The 17,906-nt window shown below is 44.3% G+C and overlaps 1 protein-coding gene across 15 annotated transcripts in view; it reads left to right on the top strand.

Moving 5' to 3' along the window:
* Positions 1–17,906, top strand: part of PPIP5K1 (diphosphoinositol pentakisphosphate kinase 1) — a 52,715-nt gene that overhangs the window by 9,966 nt on the left and 24,843 nt on the right. For 12 of the 15 annotated variants that reach the window (XM_067003554.1, XM_067003555.1, XM_048046291.2 and 9 more), the window contains 18 exons: positions 61–162; positions 437–598; positions 1,632–1,753; positions 2,188–2,289; positions 2,400–2,486; positions 2,927–3,002; positions 3,525–3,634; positions 4,607–4,692; positions 5,102–5,230; positions 7,597–7,718; positions 8,458–8,640; positions 10,653–10,794; positions 11,429–11,652; positions 12,716–12,843; positions 13,333–13,447; positions 14,883–14,990; positions 16,265–16,381; positions 16,708–16,872. In XM_067003554.1, the coding sequence (XP_066859655.1) occupies positions 61–162; positions 437–598; positions 1,632–1,753; positions 2,188–2,289; positions 2,400–2,486; positions 2,927–3,002; positions 3,525–3,634; positions 4,607–4,692; positions 5,102–5,230; positions 7,597–7,718; positions 8,458–8,640; positions 10,653–10,794; positions 11,429–11,652; positions 12,716–12,843; positions 13,333–13,447; positions 14,883–14,990; positions 16,265–16,381; positions 16,708–16,872 (2,280 nt within the window). The remainder of the gene's footprint in view (positions 1–60; positions 163–436; positions 599–1,631; positions 1,754–2,187; positions 2,290–2,399; positions 2,487–2,926; positions 3,003–3,524; positions 3,635–4,606; positions 4,693–5,101; positions 5,231–7,596; positions 7,719–8,457; positions 8,641–10,652; positions 10,795–11,428; positions 11,653–12,715; positions 12,844–13,332; positions 13,448–14,882; positions 14,991–16,264; positions 16,382–16,707; positions 16,873–17,906) is intronic. The other 3 variants (XM_048046292.2, XM_048046299.2, XM_048046293.2) reach the window with 2 other exon arrangements.

Genomic DNA, 17,906 nt, shown 5'->3' with positions numbered 1-17,906 from the left:
CTTCCACCTAAGAAAAGAAACCCAACTGACTTCCTTGATGTGTTTATTCTTTGCTTTCAGATTGGTAGCCGGAGTAGCGTGTACTCCCCAGAGAGCAGTGTAAGGAAGACAGGGTCATACATTTATGAGGAGTTCATGCCTACAGATGGCACTGACGTAAAGGTAATGGAAAGCCTGGAATCGCTCCTCCTTTCTCCAAGCCTGGGATAGCTGAAGGTTGGGCAGTCCTGCCTAAGTTGACTCTGGAGTGTTTGTTTAAGCTGTGAGGTGCGGTCTGTGCAGCTTGGATCCCAAAGTGGGGAGTGGGCATTCTGTAAATCATTACAGGAAGAAAGTGTGAGACCATCTAAATTTTTCCATGTGTCTGCAGTAGAACCTTCTGGAAGATGCAGTTACTCTAGATGGTTATGTCAGGTGTATCTATTTCTCTTCCTAGGTGTACACTGTTGGGCCAGACTATGCCCATGCAGAGGCTCGCAAATCTCCTGCTTTGGATGGGAAGGTTGAACGGGACAGTGAAGGGAAAGAAATTCGTTACCCAGTTATGCTGACTGCCATGGAGAAACTTGTTGCACGGAAAGTCTGTGTAGCCTTTAAGGTCTGTCTGTTTTCTCCGCTACACAAGCAGGATACACCATGAATGTCTGATTCATAGCTCAAGCAGTGTTAAAGCCTGAGTTCTGTTACCCCACTGTGCTCCATGACTGCTGCCAGCTGCCATCTCTGCAGGCTGGGTACAGCTGGTCCTGCTGGCCCTGGCAGTTTGCTGATCAAAGATTACCGGGAAAGCAGGAGGGCCTCCATCAAATGCCCTCTGTGCTGGCAGGTGGCTGGTGTCCAGTGTGCATCTAAGCATTTAATATAAGATTCTGAGTGTGCCGCTTTGTCATATGTGCTGGTCCCTCCTTCACTATTCCTAGTTGTACATGTGTAGAGACCCTGGCCTTCACTTCCTCTGCTTTTTTTTGTTCTGTTTTTGATCTGGCTTTGGTGCGCATTTGTGTTCTACTGTAGAGTTAGGTAGCTGAATGTATGTAAGTCTAGGTGTAGTTACATGACATGTTCAGCAGTGTCAGCAGATGCTGCACTTGACTACTTGTTCCCGGCCTCACTGCAATTTGCAACCCATGCAGCTGTGCCGATACAGCTGTTCCGTCTTACAGCCTTTTCCACATACTGATGGATGTCTGTGAATTCACCACTTATTGTCTGTATTTCTTCAGTGTGCTTCAGAACAGTTAAGTTTAGAGGCAAGAGCAAGAGAGCCTGGAGCTGCTCCGTTCTGATCCTTTAGTGTTCTGTGGAGTAGGGGGGCTAGACCCGATAGGCTTAATCCAGGAGCTCATGGGCTGGGCTCTTGGTGCAGCTGTGAAGCTGTAGAGGTTCCTCTAAAGGGCCTCTTACTGCTAACTTGTGGCTGTGTTTTCCCACTTTAAGACCCGTGAGGCAGGCATAGAATGTAGAAATGCTGCAGCAGAGGTGCCTTTGGAGGCACCAGTGGAGCTGAACTGGGCAGCATATGCTAACAGGGCACGTGTGTCAGCCGTACTTGGCTGTGCATCTGCTGTCCTGCTTGCGGTACTCCCTCCCAATGTGCTTATGAATCCTGTGTCCTGTGTTTCCTCATGCAGCAAACAGTGTGTGGGTTTGACCTCCTGCGGGCAAATGGCCACTCTTTTGTTTGTGATGTGAACGGCTTCAGTTTTGTGAAGAACTCTATGAAGTATTATGATGACTGTGCCAAAATCCTTGGGTATGTAAAAGGGTAGAGGAACCCACAGCAAAGTATAATGAATGGAGATGATAAGTATGACATAGAAATCTGTGGATGGTTCAGCTAGGGAAATTTGTTCAGAAGGTGAAAGCATGGCTCTGGGAGGAAGGGGTTAATTATGTATAGCAGCTGGAACTCCTGCTTGCATTGGCATTAGCTGTCTTTTTCTATACCTAGAAGTATCCTACAGGATACATCTAAGATTGGTTGCTAAGGCCAGATGCAGTATTGGTGATGTGAGGGGAAATTGGTGTCCCCTGGGGGGTGCCCTAACCAGCCCGTGGTGTGCTAGATGTCTCTGCAAGGAAGGTAAGGAGATGATCTGTTTGTGGTTCTCAAATCTTTCAGCAGGACCACCAGGCAGGAGATGGAGAACCAAGGGAATGTGAGCTTTATGTTCTGATTTCTTCCAGAAACATAATAATGCGCGAGTTGGCTCCCCAGTTTCATATTCCCTGGTCTATCCCAACAGAGGCAGAAGATATTCCTATTGTCCCCACAACTTCAGGCACTATGTGAGTACCTGTCATCTTCTCAAGTGAATGCCCACGGAGGCTACATGAGAGACAAAGTGCAAATACTGTCCAAGGGACACATTTGTCAAGTATATCTTCTGTTTCCCCAGGATGGAGCTTCGTTGTGTTATTGCAGTCATCCGGCATGGAGATCGTACCCCAAAGCAGAAAATGAAGATGGAAGTTAAGCATCCTCGGTAAGAGTCAAGGCACGAAGATGCTGCTTTGCTGGGAAGTGAGGAGGGCCCATTTGCTGAATCAAGAAGCACAGCAGAAGAGCACGTGGAAAGCAGTGCTTTTTCCTGGCTCCATTCAATCAAATGTTTTCTTCTAAGTTGAGGGAGTCTTCTTTCCCCATAAGAATCTAGTCACCTTCTTCGTGAACACTGAAAGAAAGAGTGAAGGCTGCTAGATCCTTCAAAGTGAAGTACCCCACTAAATTGCAAGATAGGGGCTACCTCCTTTTCTTAACTGAGCCTGGAAACATTAATTTTTATGAGAATTTCTGAAGCACAGGGAGGACCCAGTGGGTCTGCTGGTTCTTCCTGAAGAATAGTGCATGAATGCATACGTAGGGATGAAAGTTGTAGCACTGAAACAACAGAAACTGTATCAGGGTTCTTTGTTGTCCATACAGGTTCTTTGAGTTATTTGAGAAATATGATGGCTACAAGACAGGGAAGTTGAAGCTGAAGAAACCAGAGCAGCTACAGGTGAGAGGAGCCCTCTCTGGGGTTACTGTGTGGATAAAGGTAATTTGGATCCCAGTGTGAGGCAGTTTTTTGAGAGGGTGAAAACCCTCAGAAAGGCAACAGTCTGTTGCACAAACACTCCCTTTCTCATTCTCCACCCACTATGCACTCAGCAGGGTGATAGTATGAGAGCATAGTGAAAACTGCTCCCGGATGACTTGAAGACTGTAGAACGGGGCTGACCTGATGCCGTTTGCCCATCTGTTGTGGTTGCCTCCAGTGAGAGACAGCTCCAGGCTGGGACAGGACAGTTTGAGGGACCTGTTTGGTTCTGAATGGGGCTGGAGCACGGGGTGAGGATGAAGCAAACTGCGGTGTGAAAGTTTGTCCTGCCGGAGTTGTGTCTTATGAAATGACATGTCTCTAAGGAGTATGCATGTGGCCCTGATGGTGGGTGAGACTGTCCGGAGGCCTTGTAAGATTATGGTGGTGAGTGAGAGGCAGAATTGCTGGGTGTTTGAGACAGTGTCTGCCCTCCAACAGGAAGTGCTGGACATTGCACGGCAGCTTGTGGTGGAACTGGGAACCCACAGTGACTGTGAGATTGAGGAGCGGAAATCCAAATTGGAACAGCTGAAGAGCGTCTTGGAGATGTAAGGATTCAAATAGTGGGGCACTGTGATTCTGTCTCAGAGCGTTGGTCAGCATGTGATGCAGAAGCAAATTGGGCTGCTGATGTCTTAAGCAGCTAGTTCTCCAGAACTCAGGGTATCCTCTGTCCGTTGTTAGAAGCTATATGTAAAAGGTGCCATCCTGTTAACGTTTTCTCCTCAGCATCAAAACCGCTGTTGATTCTTATTCCAAGTGTCTCTGGTGTTTGTCTAAACAACTTGAGACAAAACTGAGCTTCCTTTGCTGTGGGAAAGGAGCTGGAGTCCTGTAAGGACCATATTAATACGAAGCATTTTTATAAGTTTGGAACAAATGTGATTTAAATAAGGTTGTTTGGTGACAAAAGTTTAACAAAAGGCAGCTTGGAAAACATGAAAAGAAGTTTGTGTCCTCTTAGATTGCATATAGATGAAATAAAAGACAGTATGGTGGTGGTGTCATCTCAGAAACAAAAGGAAGGTTTCTCTCACTGCGACATACACAGGCGGTGTCTATTTAAGCCGTGTCTGTGGAGCACAGAAAATTATTTTTTACCATGATTCCTTCCCCTGCTCTCTCTGCTCATTAGAGGTGCGGCTACATTTAGAGTGGCTGGCAGATTCTTTTTCTGTGATCCCATTAATTCACTTGCTAAAGATGTAGATAGAAAATAACTAGGGTTGATTAAAGTCCTTGTGGGGGTATGAGAGCACAGAATGCTGTCAACTGAAGAGCAGGCAAGTAAATGGGTCTTTGAATTTCATTTAGGGAGGTTATATAGCTTTTTTGTGTGTGTGTGTTCATGCTGGGTCATAGATAGATGTCAAAAATGTTCTTGTTCCACGGCAGCTGGTGTTGTAACAGGAAGTTAGTGCTTGTACTGTGAATTTTTGCTATGTGCTGTCTAGGGACCTCTGGATACAGGGTGAATGGGGTTGGTTTATTTTTAATTTTTCCCCCTCTCACTGTGTTAGGTATGGGCATTTTTCTGGCATTAACCGTAAGGTGCAGTTGACCTATCTGCCTCATGGACATCCAAAAGCTGCAAGTGAAGACGAAGGTAAAGAAATCAGACATTGCTGCCATGATCTTTAAAGCTTGGTGTTTAAGAGTGTGTACAGCTATCCTATCTATAAAGACCCCTGGATATACTAGCAGAACTAATGACCCATTAATCCTAACTTTGCTGCAATCATAAGAAGGGGTGAAGCGATACACAATGTAGTGTACCAGTACACCCTGGATGGTGCCACAGGGCTTCTGTTTCCAATTTAGTGAATGTCAGCCTATACCATCTGAAAGTAGTGGTTCTTAATTTGGTACTTGCTGGCTTGATTCTTGTGGATTCTGGGTCAGACTTGTGCTGAGAATGCTCTGCAAGGCTCTGGTGGCAACTTCTTCCTCCCATCCTCTCCCACTGCAAGCTCAGCTTTCAGATCTGACATAGTGAGTACCTGTTTGTCTCCTAGAAGGTCGCAGAGAGTCTTCCCCTTCTCTTCTCCTGGTGCTGAAGTGGGGTGGAGAGTTGACACCAGCAGGAAGAGTCCAGGCAGAAGAGCTGGGGCGAGCCTTTCGCTGTATGTACCCTGGTGGCCAAGGTAAGCTTTTTAAATGCATCTTAGGTACTGTCCTGGGACTGTACCAGGTTGCTCAGCCCAGGTAATCACTAGTGTGAGGAATGCTCATATGTCTGTAGGTTGTGTGCAGCCTTTGTGATTCAGGTCATCACTGTTTTTGTTCTTTTGAGTTGACCTGATAAGGATAAATAATTCAAGTGGGCTTTGCAACCAAAGATAGCTAAGCTAGCCAGCAGTGTTTGTTGCAGTGGTTAAACTTCAGAATGTCTTAGTATGGGACATAGAATCACTAGGGCTGGAAAAGCCTCTTTCAATTAATCTGCCTGTATTCAGAAAAGAGAAGCAAGTCTAACAAAATAATCCTGATGCAGCAACACTTCAAAATTTATATATTTATTAAGAATGAAATTAGGTCAGGTGTAGAGAACAGGGGAAATCTGTCTTGGAACACTGGTAATTATGTCTTGGGACAGGGCAATAGTTAAATAACTTACCTGTGTTTTTTCTACCTTAATTCTGTGACTGTGAAAAGCACCTAGTACAGAGCCAGGAGCCCACCCCCTGCCAACAACAACAAAAGACTGAGATTGCCTTTCTCATCCAAGTAGAGAAGAGTCAGAAGTAATATACTTCTATATCGGTCTGATGAGACCGATTTACTTAAGATAATTTAAGGTGAATTGGAGAAGATTTCCTTCTAGAATAAGGGAGAATTAACCTGGGTGGAAGAGGATCAAGTTAGGGAATACTAAAGCAAAATGGACGTATGCAAGTCCATGGGTTCTGATGGGATGCCCCCATGAGTGTTGAAGGAGGCAGCAGATGTCATTGAAAGGCCACCGTAGATTATCTTTGAAAGATCATTGTGACTGGAGGAGGTGCCTGAGGACTGGAGGAAAGGAAATGTCACTCCTATCTTCAAAACTGGCAAGAAGGAGGACCAAGGGAGCTGCAGGTTGGTCATCTACACCTTGATCCCTGGAAAGGTGATGGAGCAGCTAATCCTCAAAACTGTTTACAAGCACATGAAGGATAGGAAGTTGATTGGGAGTTGGCAGCATGAGTTCGCAAAGGAAAAGCATGATTAACCAGCCTGATAAACTGCAATGAAGTGACTGGCTTGGTAGATGAAGGGAGAGCAGAGGATATTTTCAGTAAGACCTTTGATGCTGTCTCCCATAAAATCCTCACAGAGAATCTGATGAAGTAAGTATAGACTAGGTGGGCAGACAGCGGTGAGGACCAAAAGCTGGCTAAATGACCAGGACCAGAGGGTGATGATCATGGCGTGAAGTCTAGTTAGAGGTCAGTAACCAGTGGTATACCCCTGAGGTCAATATTGGGTCCAGGCTTGTTTAACGTATTCATTAATGATCTGGATGATGGGGCAGAGTGTACCGTCAGCAAGTTTGCAGATGACACGAAACTGGAAGGAGCAGCAGATACACCAGGGGGTCGTACTGCCATCCAGAGGGAACTGGACAGGCTGGAGAAATGGGCTGACAGGAGCCTCATGAAGTTCAACAAGGAGAAGTGCAAAGTCCTGCACCTGGGGAGAGATCTTAATCTGCAGTGACATGCTGTGTCACAGTTCCTGGAGAGCAGTTGGTACATGGCAGCTTTGTACAGATATACAGCTGACTTCTGTCTAATGTCTGTCCTTATCTAGCAGAGTGTTTCTCTGACTTATGAGCTCAGAGCTGGGAGCCGCGTCCCCTTCTTCTCATGCAGTGTGACTGGGTACTGTACAAATTCATCATGGGATTCCATCCAATAGCAAATGAGTCACCACTGTACTGTTTTTGGAGGGTCAGACTCAAAGCTGCATGAGTTGCTTTCTCTCATTACTGATCTGTCTCCTCTGGTTGACTCAGCCATCATAAATAAACTATTTTTCATGCCACAAGATAACTGTAGCTATACAGGATATGCTTTGGAAGCCAGGTGCTTCATTACTGGCTAGTTCTGGCTGCAGTTCTGATGGCAGCAGTACTTGCTTTTGTGCAGAGAACAAATAGAAGGAGGCAATTCTGTTGTGCTGCTTTATTCTGCACAGGGGCATTCAAGCTAGCAAAACAGTTACAGACTGTTGGGAGAGGGTTGCTGCAACATTTAGACAGCATCAGACCTTTACTGGTGAATCCTCAATTTCTTCCTCAAAATGAACTTTCCCAGTTTAACCTGGAACAGATTTTCAGGCTTCATGTATTGGCTAGAGCTCTGTGTTTTGGAGCAGCCTAAATGCTAGCTGTGAAAGTGATTAATTCTCTACAAAACTTTGTTACTGCAAGGAAGTTTGTTGTCTGAAGTAGTGGTATTCTGCAGTATACTCAGCTGATAGTTTTGCAGATGTCAGAATACTATTTTGACCTTGTTCTCTGTTCCAGGTGATTATGCTGGTTTCCCTGGATGTGGCCTGCTCAGACTGCACAGCACATACCGTCATGATCTCAAGATTTATGCCTCCGATGAGGGACGAGTTCAGATGACAGCAGCAGCTTTTGCAAAGGTTCTTCCTCTCTTGGGCATCTGCTAATTCTGCTACATTGGTCTTAGAATATGAGAATTCTAAAGGAAAACCTCTGGTGATGAGGAAGGAACTGTCCTAGGAGTTTCCACCTGCCTGTTGGGAGGGCAGTGGTACACTATGCTAATAGCAAGTTTGTGGGGCAGCACTGGAAACCCAGCGTAGCTGCACATGTATGTTGTCTTTGGTATTATGCCCAATATGGGACTCTGACTTGAGGAGTTATTTACAGGGTATTGCTGGTGTTTAATGTTAGAACACATTACTGAGTATTAATTGCCTACAAAATGAAGGTTTCTGACTGCCCAGCCCAGAGGGCAAATGTCTTTGGTGCCCAGACACCAAATGTCTTTGGTGCATTTTGGGGTGAAGGCTGGGGAGGAGACAGATTCATCTGCGGTTACAGCTTGAGCCAAGGGGGATCCTGTGGTAACCGTAGCTGTTCTTCAGAGCCTCTGCTGTATCAACATTTTCCGGCAAATTGTGTTGCCTGCTTAAGGATTGCCTAGACAAATCTGGGACTGCTGCAGGCAGAGATGGTGTTTTGCCTAGAAAAATGGCTGTTGCTGATGCTAGAAAAAGTAGATGCTGGTGCTGTAAAAATGCTCTTCAAGGACAGTTGAGATTTCACTCAAGTTAACTGGAGGTTGGCCTTGAAACTAACAGAAGTGTTTGTTGCATGGGTTGCACATAGCTGAAATCTTGTCCTCTGTTGTATTAGGGTCTGCTGGCCCTGGAAGGAGAGCTGACCCCCATCCTGGTGCAAATGGTGAAAAGTGCCAATATGAATGGTCTCCTGGACAGTGACAGTGATTCTCTTAGCAGCTGTCAACATAGAGTGAAGGCACGACTGCATGAAATCATGCAGAAGGATGCTGAGTTCTGTGAAGAGGATTATGAGAAGGTAAAGCACCTGCATAGTCTTAGAGCTTCCTGTGTCTAGAAGGAGAATAGCGTTGCTGCAGTAGTTTAAGATGTGAAGCTGGCTGGGATGTGAACAGTAGTTCTGTTAGTCTCAGATCAGCTCTAGTCAGAATTGCAGGATATAAACAGAGCTTAGGAATGGCAAAGGAAGGATTTGGGGGATTAACAGTCCCTGTACGTCTCCAAGTGGAAATCCTCACCGTTGTTCCGGTGTCGACTTGTCCACTTCAAGAATCATCATCATGGTACATTTCTCTCCCTTTAGAGGTCCCAGTGCATTTTATTCTCATTGCTATGCCAGAAGAAAATGGGTTTGACAAACCTGTTTTATAAATGCATGTACAAATATGTGATTGACTGACATTTGGCATTTTTTTCAAAGATTTTCAGTGTGTGAAATCAATGTAACCCTTGTTAGAGGAAAGCTCCAAGATGTTGTGGAAGAAGTTGCTCCTCTGGTCTTGTGAACTATGTCTCATACAGGTTAAAATTTAAAAAAATAGATCTAGGGGAATTTTTAGTGAGGACGCTACAAAAACCTCTTTCTTCAGTGGCGTACAGAAAACACTGCCCAACATTGATGCTGGAGTGTCAAAAACTAAAGGGCTTTTTATAAACAATGGGTCCTGCAATAAGCTGGCCACAGTCGCATGACCTCCTATGTACGCTCTTGCACAAAACTAGGGAAAATGTGCGGGTCTATGGCAGAGAATGGGAACTACATTCAAAAGGGGAGTGATGATGAAAAGAGCAGTGGGTTCAGCTGAAAAGCTGCAAAAGACATTGCCTCTTCTGTGTAAGAGAAAATTCCTCCCAAGTTGCTTCTCTGCAGGATGGGAAAGTGGTCCCAGAATAGCCTGCCAGTGTGGTAGCTCTCACTGGTTTATTCCCTCCCTTTCCCTTCTCCCCTAACCAGGAATCTGGATTTTTAGCAGCTCTGTGCAAGTGTATACTGTACCGTATGCTACATGTACTGTATGCTGTACCTGATAGCCCCAGTACAGGAATCATATGCATAGCAATGTGAGTTGCTTGCTATTTAAATCAGATTGATTGTGCCAGCTAGGGGTTAAAAATAGTATGTTTTGCAGCAGAGAGACTTAAACATGATTCAGTAGGAACTGTGATGAACTTTTGAAACAACTTGATATGGAGTAGGGTGAACTTGGTTTTCAAGCCAGTGAATCTTTGAGCCCCTGTTTTTGTATGTTGTGGCTCATGACTTGGACGGATAAGATTGTGTCAGAGACTAAGGCTGTAAGCACAAGAACCAAATGCAATAGGCTTTGTTTATCCCGGCCTTACAGGAAACCATGTGTCAGTAATATAGGTGACATAAAGCAAGAAGACTTTTCTGTCCTTATCTTCTTTGGGGCTCCCTGATTAGGGTGCATTGCTGCATGCTGCCTGGAACAATCCAATTTGCTGTGGGTGGGCAATTCACCTTTGCCAGATTCTAGATCTTTCGTGTACATACGAACAGATCTTTTGGATACAAACCCTTATGTGGTCCTGTCAGTGTCTGGTAACTGAAGAGTAGAGAGCATATGCTACATCCAGCGCTGTAGCTGCCTCTCCAACCAGTCCCTAGACACTTTATTTTTCCCAGACTCTGAGATATGATTACAGAATACTTTTTCCCAGACTCTGAGATATGTTTACAGAACTGAAACCCATTACCATTAAGGAATATATTTATCACCTCAGAAAAATACTTAAAACACCTGTGGAGCCCTTCTGTTCAAGCACAGAAACAAAGAAGCCAAGAGTGGATATTGTAGGTGGAGGAAGGTCTGATCTGACAGGGGCAGTTGTTTGCTATCTCTGAGTTTGGTTCTAAGAACATGCCTAATTACCTTACCAGATTATTACACTTGGCTGGGAATGCAACTTTAGTACCTAATTTTAAAGCAGGGCAGCTGAAGAAGGCAGGTATTTTGTGTTCACAGTCTGTAAAGCTACTAACTAATCTCTATTGTTATCTTCTCTCAGCTAGCACCTACAGGTAGTGCTTCTCTGCTCAACTCCATGACCTTTATCCAGAATCCAGTAGAGATCTGTAACCAGGTGTTCACCCTGATTGAGAATCTCACCTCCCAGATACGAAAACGTCTGGAAGACCCAAAATCTGCAGGCAAGCATCAGAGCTGGAAAGGGTCTGCAGCAGATTCATTTATTCTTCTGTCTTCAGAGCTCCCAAACATCACTGTGGTTTATATATATATAACTATAGCAAAGAAATTGTAGGGTGAAATTTTGTATATGCTATTGATATAGAAGGCCCCTATTCTGCTTTCAGCTACTGGTAAAGAGAGCTGTAATGCAACAGAAATGTAATATGTATCTTGGTTTTAGAAGGAATATAATCATCAGCACTATGGCCTGGAGGGATATGCTTGGCTTTTTCGGGAATGTCTTGGAGGGCAGGTCAAGGCTGTAGGCAAGTTCTTTGGGTCATGACTTGCTGACCTCTGAGAGTTTTCCTTATAACAGCACAGAGGCTGTATAAAGGCACCTGTGGGACACTGACACATTCTATGGTAGACAAGCTGTAAGGAAAGCAGTTTCACTTTTTTCAGATTTTTCAGAAATAATTTATTGCTGCAGGTTAAGATGCAGTGCAACAGGTCTAGTGGCTTTTCCAGGCTTGGATTCCTGTGGGTGGCATAATGCCTTCTATGCTGGGAGAAGTCAGTTGGAGCTGTCACTTGAAATCTACATGGAATTAGGCAGGATGTGAATGCGTTTTTGTGTTCTCTGCTGTTTAGACCTGCAGCTGTACCACAGTGAGACTTTGGAACTGATGCTGCAACGCTGGAGTAAGCTGGAGAGAGATTTTCGCATGAAGAATGGCCGTTACGACATCAGCAAGATCCCCGATATCTATGACTGCATCAAGTATGATGTACAGCACAACTGTGCACTGAAACTGGAAGGCACAGCTGAGCTCTTCAGACTCTCTAAAGCCCTGGCAGATGTGATCATACCCCAGGTATAGCTTGTCCTGCCTGTGTGAAGATATCTGTGGTGCCACTTTCTGACCTATTCTCTGTCTGTTTTTTCTTGCATCTCCTGCACATTAACTTTTAAAGCAGCGTATCACAGATATTTCTCATGTATCTCTCTTACTGTTTGTATAATGCCAAAACCATATATGACTTAAGATATGGCAGTGCTTTCTTCATGGATGAGGATTCTAACAGCATTAGAGCAATCAACAGCTGATGCAGCAGCTTTCCCATGTTCATCACAATGCATTGTAGCACAGCTTCAAGTTGAGTGTGTGCTCTGTACAACATCCCATCTTCCACACGCAAGATTGTACCTGGGGATAGGGCTTTCTGTGTTAAAGTGAAGGCTTTTTATGGTAGATCTAATGTCCTTGTTAAACTAGGACTTTTTGAGTTTGCAAAGTTCTCACAAAATTTTTGCATGTATAAATGGGAGGGGAAAGGAGGGCCATTTGCAATAGATCTCTTTATTCACCATTGTTCTGTCCCACTTGAGGCACAAATCTTTCATTTATGTGAAATGAGCTTCTAACAGCAGGGTCCAGTTGCCTTGGGCCCATGTAAGGCAGAAGTGGGCTTCTAAGCTTTCCCACACTATTCCTGATGAGAGGTCCTTTGGCCATTTACAGCTTAGCTGTTCAAGTTTTATCACTGCAAATAGCAGTTGTTGCATTACTGCTTGTGACGGATCTGGGTATGTGTGTTCATACATCAAATTGTGTTTGTCCTGAGAGGAAGTTCCCTGTTGGGTACTTGTCTCTCTCAGTTGTTGAAAGTCTACTGATAGCTGTGTCCAGGCAGGCTAGGATTCTTGGAGGAGCCTCTGTCCTCTGTCACCCTCTTCAATATGTGGAAAAAATGAGAAAGTTGCTGAGTGGTGTTTCCCTTTCTGGCCTTGCTTAACTGTAGTTCTGTTTGTGGACAGGACTGAGGAAGTCCAGCCTCCTTTCATCTGAAGATGTGGCAAAGAACAAAGGCTCAAAGATATCTATTGTGTGTTTGTTTGTTTGTTTTTGTTTTGTTTTTTGTTTTGTTTTCCTGCAGGAATATGGAATTAATAAGGAGGAGAAACTGGAGATTGCTATTGGCTTTTGTCTTCCTCTCATTAAAAAGATCCAGTTGGACCTACAGAGAACCCATGAAGATGAGTCTGTCAACAAACTACATCCTTTGTAAGGACTGTGCTGCATGCTGTTATTGGTGGGGAGGGCCAGCTTTGGAGCAGCGTGTGGGAGCCATGCAGAAGAGTGTACTGGTGTGTGAGGAGGCACTGAACACACACTGCTCCCTCCTGGTGTGTCCTTTGGTTTGTCTGATGCTCCTTGAAGTGGAAGGGAAATGGAAAGGCACATTGAGACTGCTGAGAGTGAGCCAAGGTGCCAAAGAAGCTTAAACCGATTGTAGCTGGATGGTGGTACCTTCATTCCTGTCTCTGCAAGGGGCAAGTGCTAGATTGATGTAGGCACTTCTGCCTGTCTGTGTGTCTACCACAAAACTTGCTGCTTCTGTGCCTAATGCTCACTCTGCTTGTTCTGTTCCTGCGTCTCTTTGACAGTTCCCAGTGTACGATTTTCTTGTTAAGTAAACAGAAATGGTGCTGTATGATAGATGTTAATACACTGGCAGACTGTGAGTAACATGGGGCTAAACGTTTTTTTTAGGTACTCAAGAGGAGTTTTGTCACCAGGTCGCCATGTTCGGACACGGTTATACTTCACCAGTGAGAGCCACGTGCACTCTCTGCTCAGCATCTTCCGCTATGGGGGGCTCCTGGATGTAAGTGTTCCAGCAGTGCTCACAGAGTAAGCCTCCCCGCTTTTTCTCAGTAGCCCTTTCCAAGGTAGACAGTGTTTGTAGGTTGCCCCTTTAGGCAGTGTTCCCAGTAATGATGTGCATCAGTGGCCTCTGGCCTACTCCATTTCTGCTGTGTTTGCATGTTGCAGCTTCCTGCCTTTCTGGCATGTAGGAGGATTGGTCTTCCTCTTTCCTGACACTGCCTGCCTTACTTGTGCAGAGGCATGTTTTCTCCAAAAGTTCTCCTGTTGATTTTAGATGAGTCTAGACCACTTGCCTGTGTAGGAAGATAGCAATATGAGGCAGCGGTGATGCAGAGAATTTCTTCCTGCCTCCTTCAGCTCTTTATATAAAAAGTTATGCAGTCACTGTTATGTAGTGTTTTTTGGTCAATTCTAAGTCAAGAAAATCAGTTTGCTTACAGAAAAATTGACTTGGGGTTGCAAATGCATAGGGCGTGTTCTGTACCAGAGGGACAGATGACAGAGTTTTAGGGGACTAACTCATCCAATCCAGCCTCTTCCTGTGCTCTCATAATCTACTTCCTGAAGGAATCATCATGCAGACCCTGAGAAAAGCTCTGCTTTAGACTATGATTTATTTACCTGCTTTTAAGCATGATGTTCTCAAAAGCCTTGAGAGTTTGGGGTTGTTTAGCAGGTGTGATTTCTGATGTCTTTGGAAGCTACCTATATCTGCAGGCAGCCATCATGCAAGTACCTCTGTATTACTTGCTCACTCTGTAAGATGCTGCTTTATTCCCCACTCAAGTGTCAGAGGATGCCGTCTTGCCAGTATAAGAATGTTAAGCTGCATCTTAGTTCATATGTACCATTGGGGTTCATTTCATGTCCATCAAGGTGGTGGGACACTCCACAGCAGCACGAGTGGCACTTTAGGTATGCCCAATCCCTAGCAGTGCTAGGAAACAATTATGGATGGGCTGCCCTGCCTTGTGGAGCCCAAGGGTCCAGCGTGGCTCTGTAGACATCATTCAGCATTGTGTACAAGCAGCTTTACTCAGTCCTTTATTTACCAGTTCATTCCTTGTGCTTTTCTGTGATTTCTCTAAGATACTCATTCTGTAGAACACTGAGAATGACTGTGTTTGGGTACTGCTGTGGGTTATGCTTTTCTTCAGTCAGCATGGCATAGGGGGGCTTGCATCTGGATGTGCTCAGAACTGCACGTGGATTGTATGGGTAGCTGTAGTATCCCTCTATGCAATTGCTCCTTACTGTAAGCATCCTGCCCTCATTGCAAGGTCATCTCTCTTCATGCAAGTTAAGCAAGATGTTTTTGTCCTGACAATGCTGTTACCTTGTGGAGAGGCTAAGTCTCTCAGACCCATTTCACTGAATGCTGCAAGGTGTCTGCTGTTGCTTATTCCATGCGACTGTTTATGTGTATATATCAGGAGAACAAAGACCAGCAGTGGAAGAGAGCCATGGACTATTTGAGTGCTATCTCAGAGCTGAACTACATGACCCAGATTGTTATCATGCTCTACGAGGACAACAACAAGGTGAGGGATATAGCTGTAGGACAAAATCCTTCCTGCCATGATGCAAGGCACAGTCCCCTGAGAGATGTGTTCAGCTGGGAAGTTTGTGACCTGAGCTCTCTCACCTTGTAAATAATGATGGATGGATCATTTACACAACCGCTGGTTTTTATTTTTAGGTGAGAGGAAGTGACCCAGTTAATGTTTGTTACATGTAAGCAGAATGCTATCCTGATCGGTAACACCAAACTCACGTAATTGATACTAGCTATTTTAAAGCATGTCCTAAAGCAAAATCATTTGGTGTTTCTTACTATTAATTACAAATGAACAGTAAGAAAAACAAAATAAAATCAAATTATAATTGACAGTTTATTCAGAATATTTCTAGAAAATGTCCATAAATCCCACATTCATAAACTTCTTTTATTTAACTGAACAGAAATAGACTGATATAGTTAGGGAAGTATATACTGATATCTTCAGGAAGTTAAGATAATCACTTAGAAAAACAGATGGAATATGGAAGGTGACAGTGATGTCCATAAATAATTTTGACACTGAATTGTACGTACTGAATCCCAGGTTTGGTGACCTGTACTGCAGGAGGTCGTAGTGGGTGAGGGGAGCAGTCCTTTTCTGTAAGCTTTAGAATTAGAATTTTGTATTCAGAGAGCTGATGTGGGATTTTAATGGTAGAATAGAGATCTTGAGTGGTGTAAGTCTGTTAGTGAATTGAGATGATGAAACTTGGGGTTTTCATTAGTGCCAGATCCTGTAAAAGCTCTGGCTACCTTTTAAATATATATATATATAAATAAATATATATATGTTTTTTTATAAGTTATATATATATATAAGTTTTTATTGAATATGAGAGACAGTTACTTAAATCTTGGAGTAACTTGACGAAAGTTATAGGAGGGAACCCATCTCTCCCTGTGCCAGTAAGTTCTGATTTTGCAACAGGAATGGATCAGAAGGGGCTATGCTTTAGGTTTGTATATATACATATAGCCTGATGCTGTTTTGGTCTTCTGGTGGCTGTTGTCACAAAATAACAACAGTTTGAATGCCTCAGCTTTGTGCTAATAAGGGTTGTCCTTTTGGATGAGACAAACCTAGAGACAGTATGTTTGTGGTTCCTTGTTGCTTCTGCCTTTCTTCCAAAAGGATGCGCTTGGGATGCGTGCTGCACCAGCATGGTGGGCTGACCTAAGTCCAGATCATGGCCTGTGCTGACAGTGGGATTGATTTTTATTCGTTTATTTATTCCCTGTCACTTGTGTTCACAGGACCCATCTTCAGAAGAGCGTTTCCATGTGGAGCTGCATTTCAGCCCTGGTGTGAAAGGCTGTGAGGAAGACAGAAATGTCCCCACGGGATTTGGCTTTCGGCCTGCATCAGCAGAGGTGAGCACGTTGTCCTAGACAAGAGTGACACTGTGGCCTGCATGCTGGGGACATGGTGAGCATGGATCTGTCAGACCCCATGCGGCTCTGCTGGGCCCTGCTGCAGTTCGGTCTCCAGCAGCATGTTCTCCTCTGGCCTTTAGTCTTGTGCCTGAGGACTCTAAGTGGGTTATGTTCTCTGCCTAACTTCGTGGGCTTTTCAGGACAGCCTTTGTGTAAGGAGAAAGCGGAATGCTATATCTCACTGAGCTTAGCAGAGCTGGAGATATGAGCCTAGAGTAAATGCCCTGAGCAGTGCCTGGAGCTGTCAGTGTTTCCTACTGCAGAATGAGGACAAAAAAACAGACCAAGGCAGCCTGGAGGACCTCTCCAAAGAGAAGGGCATTGATGATCCAAATCGTGCACAGCAAATGTCTCCGCAGCCCTCTGAGCCGATCAGCATTCAGCGAAGATCACCATTGATCAGGAACCGGAAGACAGGGTCCATGGAGGTAATAGTGCAACGGTCTGTCTAGGTTCTTCTAGTGAAGGTCTTTTGCCTAGTTTTAGTTTCCTGAGATTCCTCTTAACATGCCAGAGTTTGAGTTGATTCTGTGGATTGATTTGGGGATGGAATTTGAACAGGGATTTTTTTGAAAGCTGACCTACCAAACTCCTCACTGAAGAAATAGGGAATTGATGAGGAAGAGCAAGTAAGGAAATGCTTGAAAAACACAAGTATATTTAGAATACATGCTCTGTAGAGGCATTCATGTTCCAGCCACCAGATTGCTCACAACCTGTTCACCTTGCCACATTGTTATCTTTGCGTTCCCTTAGATTCCAGCCTTTGCATCTCACAGTTCAGCTCCCCATTTCTTGTTCCTGTTTCCTATGTGTGGTCTCGTGCAAATCAGAGGTCCCTGCTAACTGGCGGGTTTATTAGAGTATTTAATCTGTCATAGGGTTTAGAACTGTCAGTCTCTGATCTGCTAAAGCAACAGAGATCGATTTTATTGATCTTACTACTCTCTTTCATGGCTATTTGTATGCCATAAGGCTAGCTTCACAGTCAGCAGGTAGCTGACACCTTCAGGGTGTTTCATGGGCATTTTGTGTATCTATTTTCTGAGCCAGTGAAAGCAGAAAGTTAGGGCTTGAGATGTTTGTTAGCTGTCTTCTATCTCTGTGTCATTTGTGGTGTAATCTTTGTCTGCAGTACGCGGGGGCTCTTTGTAGTGAGCGCATGCTATATTTAAGGGGACATACTTTTCTGCTGCTTAAGAAGGAACTGTATGTCCCAGTGTTTCCAACAAGAATTTTGGGATACGAGGAGCTTAGTACAGGAATCCCTTCATACTTCTGAAATCTATACTGTTCCATAACCCAACACAAACCTGAAATTAAAATTGAGCACACACTGTCACAAGCTTAGCATACAAGTACCTGTATGCTTCTTGAAAATTGTGATTTTAAGGAAGAGACACTTTACTTTTTATGGGTGTATAAAGGCTTTTGACATCAGTGGGTAACTTAGGGCATGACA

Source organism: Anser cygnoides, chromosome 11 (genome assembly GCF_040182565.1).
Source record: "Anser cygnoides isolate HZ-2024a breed goose chromosome 11, Taihu_goose_T2T_genome, whole genome shotgun sequence".
In the NCBI taxonomy this organism is placed as follows: Eukaryota; Metazoa; Chordata; class Aves; order Anseriformes; family Anatidae; genus Anser; species Anser cygnoides.
Note: the sequence above shows the minus strand (reverse complement) of the source record. Positions and strands in the feature narration are given on the sequence as shown.